Below are 15,146 nucleotides of genomic sequence, written 5' to 3' on the forward strand. Positions count from 1 at the left end.
CTGTGCCCTGGGGTAATATCAGGTGGCGGTCTGTGCCCTGGGGTAATATCAGATGGCGGTCTGTGCCCTGGGGTAATATCAGGTGGCGGTCTGTGCCCTGGGGTAATATCAGGTGGCGGTCTGTGCCCTGGGGTAATATCAGATGGCGGTCTGTGCCCTGGGGTAATATCAGATGGCGGTCTGTGCCCTGGGGTAATATCAGTTGGCGGTCTGTGCCCTGGGGTAATATCAGGTGGCGGTCTGTGCCCTGGGGTAATATCAGGTGGCGGTCTGTGCCCTGGGGTAATATCAGGTGGCGGTCTGTGCCCTGGGGTAATATCAGGTGGCGGTCTGTGCCCTGGGGTAATATCAGGTGGCGGTCTGTGCCCTGGGGTAATATCAGATGGCGGTCTGTGCCCTGGGGTAATATCAGGTGGCGGTCTGTGCCCTGGGGTAATATCAGGTGGCGGTCTGTGCCCTGGGGTAATATCAGGTGGCGGTCTGTGCCCTGGGGTAATATCAGGTGGCGGTCTGTGCCCTGGGGTAATATCAGGTGGCGGTCTGTGCCCTGGGGTAATATCAGGTGGCGGTCTGTGCCCTGGGGTAATATCAGGTGGCGGTCTGTGCCCTGGGGTAATATCAGGTGGCGGTCTGTGCCCTGGGGTAATATCAGGTGGCGGTCTGTGCCCTGGGGTAATATCAGGTGGCGGTCTGTGCCCTGGGGTAATATCAGGTGGCGGTCTGTGCCCTGGGGTAATATCAGGTGGCGGTCTGTGCCCTGGGGTAATATCAGGTGGCGGTCTGTGCCCTGGGGTAATATCAGGTGGCGGTCTGTGCCATGGGGTAATATCAGGTGGCGGTCTGTGCCCTGGGGTAATATCAGGTGGCGGTCTGTGCCCTGGGGTAATATCAGATGGTGGTCTGTGCCCTGGGGTAATATCAGGTGGCGGTCTGTGCCCTGGGGTTATTATATTAGGTGGACAAGGTAGTCTGGGCTCCAGTAGTATCACATGTAAACAAGGGTAGTGTCGCACGTGGACATGGTGGGAAGGAGCTACTGACCTATTGGAGATTGTGTGCACGTACTATTAGATGGACGACCAATTATCAGTATGTCTCATGTGACAGACACAGTGTATGGAGCTATGAGGAATTACTTACCGGGCTGACGTACTGATTGAAAATTATTTGGAATTCCTGTTCCGATTTGAATGCAAGTGCCTGTGAAGGAAAATAAAGAATAGTTTAATACGCTGTGATTAAAATCATAGTGTGATAGAATCCTTTAGTCTCCTTTGTCCAATTAAAATTCATATCATACCACATCGATTCAGCAGGGTAAGATGTGAACACATTGCCTTGGTCTAGACATTCTTGCCTGTTTAAGATTCAAACAGTTTAATGCAATATGTGTCATAGTATCTTTTTCATTATCCATATATGTATCTGTAGTAATGCGCATGCTCACATATCATCTTACTCAATTAAGTCACTTTGAACATATACGGGAGCCATCTAGTTCACTTCCTACTATTAGATATGGTGTCAGACTTCATATACGGGAGCCATCTAGTTCACTTCCTACTATTAGATATGGTGTCAGACTTCATATACGGGAGCCATCTAGTTCACTTCCTACTATTAGATATGGTGTCAGACTTCATATACGGGAGCTATCTAGTTCACTTCCTACTATTAGATATGGTGTCAGACTTCATATACGGGAGCTATCTAGTTCACTTCCTACTATTAGATATGGTGTCCGACTTCATATACGGGAGCCATCTTGTTCACTTCCTACTATTAGATATGGTGTCCGACTTCATATACGGGAGCCATCTTGTTCACTTCCTACTATTAGATATGGTGTCAGACTTCATATACGGGAGCTATCTAGTTCACTTTGTACTATTAGATATGGTGTCAGACTTCTTATACGGGAGCCATCTTGTTCACTTCCTACTATTAGATATGGTGTCATATTCTCAATCTCATTATCAGGTACACATTGCAAAGAACAGATCCATGATGATTGTGCGAGTTTGAGCTATCAAACGACTGATCTTGGAACTTTCCAGTTTGAGTGCTGCATGTAACTACCAGTAGCAGGCTACAGAAGTTACCCCGAATCGCTTCTCGGTAATACTGGCTGGAGTTTAAGTTTGGTACAATAGCATGCTAAAACGCAGTGTTCTCCAATGCCTATTTTGAACTGGTGGGATTTGAACCCAAGTCCCATCAGTCAGAAGTCCTTGGCTGTAACCACTACACCATCATGCTCACCTGAGAAGGGTTGATACTGAAGACATTCTGTTGAAACTGGCTGCCATAGCTACCGTAGACCTGACTCTGTTGGCTGAAGTGTTGGTACTGCTGGTAGTGCTGCTCTTGCTGCCATTGGTTTTGCATCATCTGCATCTGGGCGTGGGGTGGCTGTCCATGGCCTGGAGAAATAAATGAATACGTAGTTAGAGTAATATGGTCTCTGTCCGTGAGCTGGAGTAATATGGTAATATGTAGTTACAGTAATATGAACTCTGACTGTGACCTGGAGAAATACTGTAATATGTAGTTACAGTAATATGATCGCTGTCTGTGGCCTGGAGAAATACTGTAACATGTAGTTACAGTAATATGATCTCTGTCTGTGGCCTGGAGAAATACCGTAATATGTAGTTACAGTAATATGATATATTTCAAGTTTAGCTTTCAAGTTCAAAAGTTCGCACAAATTTCTCAAATTGTTATGATACAGTGGAACCCCGGTAACACGACCACCCAAGGGACTAAGCCGAAGTGGTCGTGTTACCGGGGTGGTCGCGTTAGTGAATTTAAGAATGATAAGTAGGTTTTCCCGCCAAAACATCGTCCTGGCAGATATGCTGTGTGTACATTGACATGCATTAATGACTACGCCACCGGGTGATTCGATAATTTTGTGTGTATATTACGAATAAAAAATCATTTTCTTGAGTGTTTTGCGTTTAATTTACAACTTATGTAAATGAGTAAATAAACTGACGAGAGCTAATTAGACCAAACATTACATTAAAACTTGAGCATGCTAATTAGAGCAAGCATGTTATTCACACCATCGGCAGCTGCCCTTCTTGATGTCAAGCTAATATTCCCGCTAACATTGAGAGAGGTGATGTGAGAAGATGTTGAGAATTCTTCCTGATGTCTTCCTGCTTTAACTTCAGCCAATTTGAACTGGTACTGATTAAATCATCTTTTTAAAAACGTATTTTATCAATATTACGACGTAGTAAGCATTCTTTACTTTGAGTATTGGTACTCTTACTAATCAACATAATTTATTTGTCCTAAAAACTACGTGCGCATGCCTCTTGACATCATTTAATACTAAATGATGAAAACAAACCGTGAGTCGAAAAGAAAGTTTATTCTTCATTTTATTTGCGCTTACATTTGATCAAACTCACTCACACATCATTTATTTTCATATGGATTCCCATGGTCATTGTGTTCGAGGTGCTAACTATCAACACGGATTTGCGAGAAGGTGCCAATTGATACGATGCGGTCATGGTTGATTACGGCAATTAGGCCTCATGGTCGCGTTAGCGGGGTTAATTTGCAGTTTGGGACCGACCAAGCTGGTGGTCGCGGTTTGGGTACCGGGGTGGTCGTGTTAGCGAGGGCCAGTTAATGGGAATTAGAGAGAAAACCATTCGGGACCGGAGAATTTTGGTCGTGTTCGCGGGGTGGTCGCGTTACTGAGGTGGTCACCGACCGGGGTTCCACTGTATATGTGTATTTAGAAATTTCGTTCAGTTTTTCCAATCAAAGAATAAGTTTTCACAAGTTTAGGAAATTTCCAATCAGACGATAAGTCTGATTTTTAAACAAGCGTTCTTAGTTAACTTTTAGGTAAATGGAAACCTTTATAGAAATATCTTCCCAATGAACTGGTAACTGTTGTATAAAAGTAAGTCACCAATCAGTCAATATAGTGATGGTAAACACATGTAGAGTACAGCTATTCCTATGACAAGTACCAAAAATAAAGCCAAACATGTTCTATACGGTCAATGGTGACATACTTTGACTCAGAGCAGAGGCAGTTGTTCTCGTGTTCCCTCATACGATTCCAGGCCACTACAGTAAACTTTCTGTTACTCTCGTATGATTCCAGGCCACTACATTAAACTTTCTGTTCCCTCGTACGATTCAAGGCCACTACAGTCAACTTTCTGTTCCCTCGTACGATTCCAGGCCACTTCAGTAAACTTTCTGTTCTCTCGTACGATTCCAGGCCACTACAGTAAACTTTCTGTTCCCTCGTACGATTCCAGGCCACTACAGTAAACTTTCTGTTCCCTCGTACGATTCCAGGCCACTACAGTAAACTATCTGTTCCCTCGTACGATTCCAGGCCACTACAGTAAACTATCTGTTCCCTCGTACGATTCCAGGCCATTACAGTAAACTTTCTGTTCCTTCATACGATTCCAGGCCATCACAGTAAACTTTCTGTTCCCTCGTACGATTCCAGGCCACTACAGTAAACTATCTGTTCCCTCGTACGATTCCAGGCCATTACAGTAAACTTTCTGTTCCTTCATACGATTCCAGGCCATCACAGTAAACTTTCTGTTCCCTCGTACGATTCCAGGCCACTACAGTAAACTTTCAGTTCTCTCGTACGATCCCACGCCACTACATTAAACTTTCTGTTCCCTCGTACGATTCCAGGTCACTACATCAAACTTTCTGTTCACTCGTACTATTCCACGCCACTACATTAAACTTTCTGTTCCCTCGTACGATTCCAGGCCACTACATCAAACTTTCTGTTCTCCTGTACGATTCCAGGCCAAAACAGTCAACTCTCTGTTCCCTCGTACGATTCCAGGCCACTACGGTCAACTTTCTGTTCCCTCATACGATTCCAGGCCACTGCAGTAAACTTTCTGTTCTCTCGTACGATTCCAGGCCACTACATCAAACTTTCTGTTCCCTCGTACGATTCCAGGCCACTACAGTAAACTATCTGTTCCCTCGTACAATTCCAGGCCTCTACAGTAAACTTTCTGTTCCTTCATATGATTCCAGGCCACTACAGTAAACTATCTGTTCCCTCGTACCATTCCAGGCCACTACAGTCAACTTTCTGTTCCTTCATACGATTCCGGGCCACGATTCCAGGCCACTACAGTAAACTATCTGTTCCCTCGTACAATTCCAGGCCACTACAGTCAACTTTCTGTTCCCTCGTACGATTCCAGGCCACTACGGTAAACTTTCTGTTCCCTCGTACGATTCCAGGCCACTACGGTAAACTTTCTGTTCCCTCGTACGATTCCAGGCCACTACGGTAAACTTTCTGTTCCCTCGTACGATTCCAGGCCACTACAGTAAACTTTCTGTTCCTTCATACGATTCCAGGCCACTACAGTAAACTATCTGTTCCCTCGTACGATTCCAGGCCACTACAGTCAACTTTCTGTTCCCTCATACGATTCCAGGCCACTACGGTAAACTTTCTGTTCACTCGTACGATTCCAGAATATTACAGTAAACTTTCTGTTCCCTCGTATGATTCCAAGCCACTACAGTAAACTATCTGTTCCCTCGTACAATTCCAGGCCTCTACAGTAAACTTTCTGTTCCTTCATATGATTCCAGGCCACTACAGTAAACTATCTGTTCCCTCGTACCATTCCAGGCCACTACAGTCAACTTTCTGTTCCTTCATACGATTCCGGGCCACGATTCCAGGCCACTACAGTAAACTATCTGTTCCCTCGTACAATTCCAGGCCACTACAGTCAACTTTCTTTTCCCTCGTACGATTCCAGGCCACTACGGTAAACTTTCTGTTCCCTCGTACGATTCCAGGCCACTACGGTAAACTTTCTGTTCCCTCGTACGATTCCAGGCCACTACGGTAAACTTTCTGTTCCCTCGTACGATTCCAGGCCACTACAGTAAACTTTCTGTTCCTTCATACGATTCCAGGCCACTACAGTAAACTATCTGTTCCCTCGTACGATTCCAGGCCACTACAGTCAACTTTCTGTTCCCTCATACGATTCCAGGCCACTACGGTAAACTTTCTGTTCACTCGTACGATTCCAGAATATTACAGTAAACTTTCTGTTCCCTCGTATGATTCCAAGCCACTACAGTAAATTTTCTGTTCCCTCATACGATTCCAGGCCACTACAGTGAACTTTCTGTTCCCTCTTACGGTTCCAGGCCACTACAGTAAACTTTCTGTTTCCTCGTACGATTCCAAGCCACTACGGTAAACTTTCTGTTCCCTCATACGATTCCAGGCCACTACAGTAAACTTTCTGTTCCCTCGTACGATTCCGGGCGATTACAGTAAACTTTCTGTTCTCTCGTACGATTCCAGGTCACTACATTAAACTTTCTGTTCCCTCGTACGATTCCAGGCCATTACAGTAAACTTTCTGTTCCCTCGTACAATTCCAGGCCACTACAGTCAACTTTCTGTTCCTTCGTACGATTCCAGGCCACTACGGTCAACTTCTGTTCCCTCATACGATTCCAGGCCATTACAGTAAACTTTCTGTTCCCTCGTACGTTTCCAGGCCATTACAGTAAACTTTCTGTTCCCTCGTACGATTCCAGGCCATTACAGTAAACTTTCTGTTCCCTCGTACGATTCCAGGCCACTACAGTAAACTTTCTGTTCCCTCGTACGATTCCAGGCCATTACAGTAAACTTTCTGTTCTCTCGTACGATTCCAGGCCACTACGGTAAACTTTCTGTTCCCTCATACGATTCCAGGCCACTACAGTAAACTTTCTGTTCTATCGTACGATTCCAGGCCACTACAGTAAACTTTCTGTTCTCTCGTACGATTCCAGGCCACTACATTAAACTTTCCGTTCCCTCATACGATTCCGGGCCATTACAGTAAACTTTCTGTTCCCTCGTACGATTCCAGGCCACTACGGTAAACTTTCTGTTCCCTCATACGATTCCGGGCCATTACAGTAAACTTTCTGTTCCCTCGTACGATTCCAGGCCATTACAGTAAACTTTCTGTTCTCTCGTACGATTCCAGGCCACTACAGTAAACTTTCTGTTCCCTCATACGATTCCAGGCCACTACAGTAAACTTTCTGTTCCCTCATACGATTCCAGGCCACTACAGTCAACTTTCTGTTCCCTCATACGATTCCAGGCCACTACGGTCAACTTTCTGTTCCCTCATACGATTCCAGGCCACTACAGTAAACTTTCTGTTCCCTCGTACGATTCCAGGCCACTACAGTAAACTTTCTGTTCCCTCGTACGATTCCAGGCCACTACAGTAAACTTTCTGTTCCCTCGTACGATTCCAGGCCACTACAGTAAACTTTCTGTTCCCTCGTACGATTCCAGGCCACTACAGTAAACTTTCTGTTCCCTCATACGATTCCAGGCCACTACAGTAAACTTTCTGTTCCCTCGTACAATTCCAGGCCACTACAGTAAACTTTCTGTTCCCTCGTACGATTCCAGGCCACTACAGTAAACTTTCTGTTCCCTCGTACGATTCCAGGCCACTGCGCCAATGAAGAATGCCTTACAGAAGTAAAGAGCATTCAAGTTGGTAGATTATTAACTTACCCTGCATGCCGGGGGGAGGTCCATGGTGGTGGTGTTGTGGAGGCGGTGCATGCTGCTGTCGGCCTGAAGTAAAAACCAGGGATTTAAGGTCCGAAAGAAGAACAGATCAAATCATAGATATTTGTTGATGATGAGCATTGTTTTCTTCTTTCATGACTGGTACGCTGTATCCTCTATATAGGCAGCAGCTTGGCAGGCAAGATAAAGTTACATGAAGTCGCCAACAGGGGTCTCTCAGTGTCTCACATCTCATAGGAATCGAAATGACTCATTCCAGCTTATACGAGGAATATATTAGTAGTGTTGAATCTGACATGACCTAGGGCCCCTACTCTGTATATTAGTCACCTGAAGATGGCCAAATTAGCTCGCTTCAGCCTATAGTCCCCCTTTAAAATTATATGGGGAACATAGGTACCGGGGAACATAGGTACCGGGGAACATAGGTACCGGGGAACATAGGTATGTATTGGGGGAGGGGGGGGGGGGGTATAGGTAGCGGGGAACATAGGTACCGGGTATCATGTGTATTGGGCAACATCTACACAGACTGGACACGAAGACCAGGCAAGGACTCCACAGAACAGCGTTACTACTATACTAGCCATAGACCCTTACTTTCGACTACAATGCCTTACCCTGGAAGGACTGATTGCCCATGGGGTAACCACCATAACCTGCCATAACTGTGTCTTTAGTATGATCAATTCAAAGCGAAAATGACGACGGAATAATTACAGCCTTTTGGTAACCACACCACAGACGCAAATCCATAAACAATAACACGCGCAGTAGGAACGCAGTAAATTCTGACTAATAATAAGCCCCCCTTTAGGAGGGGCTCTTAAGATACACGTGTGTGTGGGAGTATATCCTGATTTGATGAGAAATAAAGAGAGTAAATATTGTATCCTACAAACAATTTTTTTTGGTATTTTTCTGAATTAACTCCGTTGAGTTTACCGATTTCTCCGCGATCTTCCGGTGGTGGTTGCTATCCCATTGGTTGAAATTAATTTAAATCTTCATGGGAATTCGCTACATCATATGCCTAAGAAATTGGCCAATTATATTAATATTTTTATTAGAGAAATATCCGTCCTAAATAATGACAGAAAAGGGTGGTTTATTTCAATTTTGTGTCGACATGGTCGAGGTCACGTGACATAAAAACAAAACAATCGCACACACCCGTCCAAAAAAGGCACTTTAAGAAAAATAAATACGTTTTTCCAGCTTAAAACCACACTGACGACTAAGTTATATTGGTCTACTGCCCAAATCTGAAGTATCAAAATGAATCACAAACTAGAACTAGCTCTATTTAGCAAAAGTTGCGTGAAAAATTCGGGTGAGCGACGTACATTCTGTACCCTAGCGGCCAATAAATAAACTACTTTCAGCCGTCTGCTCCGGTCTCGTTAGGGAGTTTTTCCCAAATGTACGCGATGATGACGTGCCCCATTAACAGGACGTGACATCTATTTTAAAATGCGTTTCCAAAGTGAATGCATGAGGACAATCCATTTAAGTGTCGTATATCACTGGAAACGCCCGATTCCCGTGAATAAGGACAATCACAATGTATTACATTACCAAAACAAAAATGTGTCGGAAGGAACTATATGGATGGTCCCATCGCACCCCCCCCCCCCTCCAGCAGTATGACACAGAAGGGCTAGTTGTCTGTCCACCGGGGGGGGGGGGGGGGGGGGGGGAGCTTCCCCCCAACGCACTGGTAAAAACCTATGTCGACGGAGGGGGGTTTGGGGGGTGTCCCCCCATTGTAACAGCTGTAGTTGTTAGAGCTTGCACTTAACATATGCTCGTAGGGGGGTTCGGGGGAGCTCCCCCGACCTAAAGGGGGCTCACTTAGTCCTTGACTTTACATATTAAGGCTAATAACAATAAATGAATAATTTCATTGCCTCCTAAAAGAAGATATTTACAGTACGGTACACAATGAGCACAACAGTTTTTCCCATAATTGTTACATAAGATTAAAGCATTAAAATATGGGCATAGACATACCAACTTCAGGATCAGAACGACCTGAGCAATAATCTGGTCAATTTATAGGCCTATGATTGGGACTTGGGATAGTTATAATCCCTCGCCGCTAGGAGGGCCCGGAGACAGTCCACTTGTACACTGCTTTCCTCAAGCGGGGGATTGGTGTAGGTGGAACAGGGCCACCCTGACCCGAGAGAGACCCAAGGACCTTATTCGCTCCACAATAGTGCCCTTGATGTTAAATTTCAGCAGGGCCAAAACCAGATCCCTCAGCAAAGCATTGTGCACATTCTTAACCAATCAGATTTCGAGTGACATTACTGTCCTTATATAGGTATCGTTCACACGTGCCTTTGTTTACATTTCTGACCTGGCAATTTTGCAGTGTTTTTGTTTAAGGAATTGATACTTCACTGGAGGTATTGCTTGTCGAAAGTACAAGTACTGCTTGTCGAAAGTTATTTATTTTTAAAGTAGGCCTATCACCAAAACATAGACCATATACATGTACTAGTATACACCACATGCACTTGACAAGCGTCAGTATTTAAAACACGTAACCCTTTCACTATCATTTCAAATCAAATCTTAATGTGAACACGTGGAAATCTTCTAAAGTTCAACTTGCGTCACAGACTTGTCGAATTCTGATTGGCCGAAAGTACACAATGCTTTGCTGAAAGGGTGAGGAAAAAAAATTCGCAGCCGGTCGGTCAACGCCAACCAGACGCCTGAAAATACCCGAAGTTTGGCCTTTTAATGTTTCTGACAGTTTCTTTATGTCAAGGGCTCGAATAAGAGCACTATCTCTGTGCCTTTTGCTAAGGCCAAAACATCTTTTAACCAATGTGCCCTGTGTCGACTCGAGTTTCTTCAGATTACCCTTGCTAATGCCAATGCCAACCTGACTATGACCAGATCAGCAGTACAAAATATAAAAATTATGCTATGATCCACTCGTATAAGGCTGGCACAACAAATGCAGTGACCATGACGAGCACGGCATGAAAGCACCAGAACGATTCTATTATTTAATGACATGACGTAAGTCGTTCAACTGATGTTACCAACGCTCCCAATAAAATCTGCGTATTCAAGACTCGTGGAGCTTCAAGATCAGACGCGACGAGCACAGTCCACGCCACGTTTTCTAAGCACAGGCCACGCCACGCAATGGTAAGACAGATTCGGTCTTGGGCATTACTCTGGCATATCCCAACCTCCACTTCTGTAAATGAGCACACATCCAATTCCGAATTCCGATTTCCAAGAAATTTGCCGTTTTCCTCAGCAACCAAGAAGCCAATGACGGCTGCGCACTGAATCATTCCTGTCCAGTCCTCGCCACATGCGAACTCCTGCTTCATTTCAGTATGCCAAGCAGTTTTTGAATTTCGTCTTACTCCAAAGATTTATCCCCCCCCCCCCTCAATTCAAAATATTTCCCCTCATTTGGCTGCAGAAAGGACTTCTTGGCCGAACTCCACGTGTCCTTTTGTTCGTGAGGTTTAGACAGTTTCGGTTGGTTTTGGATCTCATTAGTGAGGTTCCGCAACACTCCCGAATGACGACGAGGAATTCTTTGTATTCGTGACGAATTCTTTTATGATTTTGTTCGAATTCGTCAAGAACACCTCAAAAATCGCACCCTAAGCTTCTGGGCCTTTCACTCGGAACAAGTTTCTAGAGCTCGTGTTACCGTTACTATAACTTTTATCATTGCAGATGCCCCAAGCCAAGTTCTCCAATGCAACCGACCATGAATGATGTCTATCGCGAGGTGAAGGGTATGTATAGAGTGATATGTGTGTGTGATTAGCTGGGGGAGAGGGTATGGTAGGGTTTGGGGGGCGTGGGATGTGGGAGGTTGTCGAGGGGATGAGTATGGGTGCGGGTATGTGCGTGTGTGTGTGTGTTTGTGGTTGATCTATGTCCTGTATTTTTTTGCGTTTTCTGTGTCTTTTGCATTAGTTGTGATGTTGACTCTCCAATTCCATTTACAGAAGGTCCATTCCGCGGACTCCGTATGGAAGGCGTGTGCCAAGCAGCCGGCCGACGACGTGGCGGAGTCCAAGGCACGGTACGCTTTGTGTCTCTTGTCGGGCGCCCCTAGGGGACCCTGTCGTTCGGTTCTACGACTGAGGGGGTTCAGCATGAGGGCTTGTCGTCTTCGTTCATTTTGCCATTTCAACGCGAAAAAGAGAGGTTTTTATATTAAATAGGCCTTCCCTCTCTTACGCTGTTGAAGGGCTTAAGAAAGTTGACGACATGGTGCGGGATGGAGTCCGGGACGTGCTGGGACGTGCTTCGGACTCGCCTTTGCCGTTAGTCTGACGGCTCGCACTTAACTTGATGGGTTAACCCTCTATGCTCTCCGGCGGCTGTCGTAGAAGATTAGGCACTGAAGTAGATGATGTTACAACAAACAGGTGAGATTCACATTTTGTTAAGTCATTGATTTTTGCGCAATTTTAGCTCTTTGACTGATTCTTCCCTGAGATGATTGAAACATCCAGAAAAAATTATGAAAGATTTTACGAGATCCTACTCCAGTTAGATCGTTACATTTCCCGCACTGTTTGAGACTTTGTTTATGAATGGGATAATCGTCTTACTTCCCAGCCTCCAGCAACAACCCATCCAAAGTGAACAACGTAATCTCACGTCATACCTTCAACAGCCATTATGAGCATTGCGCATGACGTCATCACAATTAGTACACTACCTGATCACAACATAGTGATCTTTACCTTGTGACACCTAGACGCAAGGACCCAACGCGACGCGTAGCGGCAAAATAGCAAAGGTGACGAAACTTTTATAACGGGTCACCGTGATCTCATTATGGACTTATAGCGCGATTATGGGGTTGTAACTATTTTGCTGTATATTGTCACGAGGAAAGAAAAGCACGCGACCTAACGCTAACCTATTTATGTAAAGTGATAATTAGAAGGTATATAGTTCAGGAAATGTCAATAAATAATCATTCCTTATCGTCTTTTGAGAACTTTTTCAATTGTAAAAATTATGTGCCTATCTCACAGAGTCTCTGCAATGGTCATTTTTATCACAGTAGTCTCGCGCAGCCAGACCTTCTTCACTTATTAGTATGGCGCAAGCCAGGCGTTCTTTGTACTAGACGTTTTCCACCACAATGTATCTGGGCCGAAGAAACACTGCCCAAGATTACCTCTAGCTGGAGTTAAGATTAGATTATGCTAATGACTCGAGGAGAATACTTCCTCATTTGAGTTTTCCCAGAATGGTGCATATCGCGCGAAGCTACTTGGCCTTATACCATAAGGCCCCGCGTGGTGGTGCTGAGACGGCCGCTGTAATCAAGAGAGTGGTTCGGACACTCTAGAAGCTACTTGGTGATAACAAATGACGGACCTAACCAAAGTTGCTTACATTTTCGCATTGCTACAATGAAAGACCTTATACTGAAACCACATGTCTGTTGACGGTGCCTTAAGAGAGACTGGCATCGTGCCTAGTCTCTCAAAGCACAGTTAGCAGACGCCACTATAGTATCCCCTCACACTCAGAAACCACCAACGCCCACCCCTTCCTGCTACCTTAATATTTCTGATTTATTCAATACATCCACTGTAAGATCTTTTCCCACTGAATCCATTTCCATTTACAGCATCGATGGAAAGACCACCTCCCAATGGAAGGAAGAGGATCGGTGCGATGGGGCATGCTTGAGGAGGGCTGAAGATGCACGATCGTGGCGTGACAGACGTCTGGGGATGGATTCGGACGCGAGCAAGATGTGTGCCGCATTTAGGGTAACTTCATTTCATTATTTTTGAACCCAATTAAAAAAATTATGAGCGATTTAAATCGTTAAGATTCTTTTCAGGAAGAGCATCCGGGAGACCAGTGTGAAGCAGAGCCAAGAACACCGCAGAGAGCCCAGCGTGACGAAGACCCCACTATGCAGAGGTTTGAACATGATCCCAGTTTGAACACGACAAAGACTTGGTGAGTAGATAGAGGTGAATTTAGCTCTCATCACATTGAGCATACACAGGCAGAAATTTCCGTTAAAAATCTAGATAGAAATTGCTATATAGATTCTATAGGTTTTGTGTTTACACTTTCTATATAGCTTTACAGATTCTCTATAGAAATTTCTGCCTGTGTAGCTGTTGGTGCTTGAAGGAGTAGGCTGACATGACCTTGCCCAGGGAAGCAAAATGGTACCATTAGAACCGTTCATTTTGGATTGATCCCTTAGGACCATTTTATTGGATGCCAGATATTCGAGTGATCAACTGAGCCCTTCAATTGGTTGGCCGCCATTTCCCGTAATTTGAAAGCGCATCCACTATACCATACTATGCAGCACAGCTTGTTTAGAAATTGTCTTGACGTCTTCAAATATCTGCCGTGACTTTGACTTTCAGGACGACAGCCGTGCCCGGCCACCTGACACGATCCTGCCAAGGGAAGCGGTTGTGCCGTTATCTTTTGATTGATTCCGAACGGCCAGACAGCCGATGGAGAATGCTGCAGTGTTACTTCAGGTAAGCGGCCAGACAGCCGATGGAGAATGCTGCAGTGTTACTTCAGGTAAGCAGTAGAACCTATTTACTTGACACTTGAAAATCAAAGATTGATCTGCTCAGAGTAATCAGCTCCTTGAAAAGTTTCATTTGAAAATAATGAGTGCTCTAAACATGCAAACTGTAGCACGCGACGTCGGGACAAAGGCTGAAGAGCCCTCACCATGAAACTGCAGTTGTATGGAATGGTAAAATACAACGAAAGGAGACGTGCAACAAAGGGTTTCAATGGGGGAAACTCGGAAAAACGTGTCATTCTTTTTTTCAGTATTCCCAAAAAATGGGTAACACCAGAACAGGGGAACCACTCGGCTCGAACTGCTGGAAATGGCACAGAAGTGGAAGTCCTCGTCCGGAGCCGGCATCGCCACGTCCAGGTCACAGGATATTCATCACCACGACCAGGGCGTCGCTCGAACTGCTGGAAATGACACTCTCAAGGATGTGCATTGTAACTGGAGGTAAGGATTACAACGTACATGTACATGTTTCAAGTCGGTACCTAATATTATAAAAGTGGGGCGATTGTCGGACTCTATATACGCTCTAAACTCAGCAGATATATAACATAACGTCTGGACAAAAGCTGATAACTTGCAAGTTAAAGGGGTTATTTAAAGACACCTCCGTCCACCCATTTAAGAAAATGGAAATTGCGGCCAGGTTTAACAGAAGATGATAAGTTGTTAAGATGGGCTTCTTTGCCAATGACGATGTTCATTTTGAAGACACTTCTCGCACTGTATGAAGATTTGTAATGGTTTGATACTTTTGTAGGTTGCAAAGAGTTTGCACCACCACACCCAGTCATGGATGGAAACAGAATTTATGAGATGACGAGGTCAAGGAGAAGTGAGTTAGCCTTTTGGGCTGAGTGTAAGAGGCTAAAACGGCCAGCTGACATGACCTTCCAAAGGAAAGCAAAATTTGTGCCATTCGAGCCTCCGATTGATCACCTCTACATC

The 15,146-nt window shown here is 44.8% G+C and overlaps 2 protein-coding genes and 1 long non-coding RNA gene across 3 annotated transcripts in view; 2 read left to right on the plus strand and 1 right to left on the minus strand.

Moving 5' to 3' along the window:
- The window catches only part of LOC135498482 (uncharacterized), a 35,530-nt gene that overhangs the window by 17,216 nt on the left and 3,168 nt on the right, over positions 1-15,146 (plus strand). Inside the window, exons 7-11 of the mRNA XM_064788790.1 lie at positions 13,257-13,401; positions 13,476-13,597; positions 14,023-14,142; positions 14,450-14,642; positions 14,959-15,033. Coding sequence (XP_064644860.1) covers positions 13,257-13,401; positions 13,476-13,597; positions 14,023-14,142; positions 14,450-14,612 — 550 coding nt within the window. The 3' untranslated portion in view covers positions 14,613-14,642; positions 14,959-15,033. The remainder of the gene's footprint in view (positions 1-13,256; positions 13,402-13,475; positions 13,598-14,022; positions 14,143-14,449; positions 14,643-14,958; positions 15,034-15,146) is intronic.
- LOC135498313 (G-box-binding factor-like) lies at positions 1,123-8,499 on the minus strand. Its single transcript, XM_064788566.1, has 4 exons — positions 8,230-8,499; positions 7,592-7,654; positions 2,263-2,423; positions 1,123-1,200 (listed from the first exon to the last, which is right to left on the minus strand). The coding sequence occupies exons 1-4, from the start codon at positions 8,273-8,275 to the stop codon at positions 1,123-1,125; spliced, it is 348 nt and encodes a 115-aa protein (XP_064644636.1). The 5' UTR covers positions 8,276-8,499.
- LOC135498486 (uncharacterized) lies at positions 10,690-12,274 on the plus strand. Its single transcript, XR_010449069.1, has 4 exons — positions 10,690-10,780; positions 11,330-11,391; positions 11,608-12,033; positions 12,227-12,274. It is a non-coding gene; the product is annotated as an uncharacterized LOC135498486 (long non-coding RNA).

The sequence above is a fragment of the Lineus longissimus genome, chromosome 13, assembly GCF_910592395.1.
Source record: "Lineus longissimus chromosome 13, tnLinLong1.2, whole genome shotgun sequence".
In the NCBI taxonomy this organism is placed as follows: domain Eukaryota; kingdom Metazoa; phylum Nemertea; class Pilidiophora; order Heteronemertea; family Lineidae; genus Lineus; species Lineus longissimus.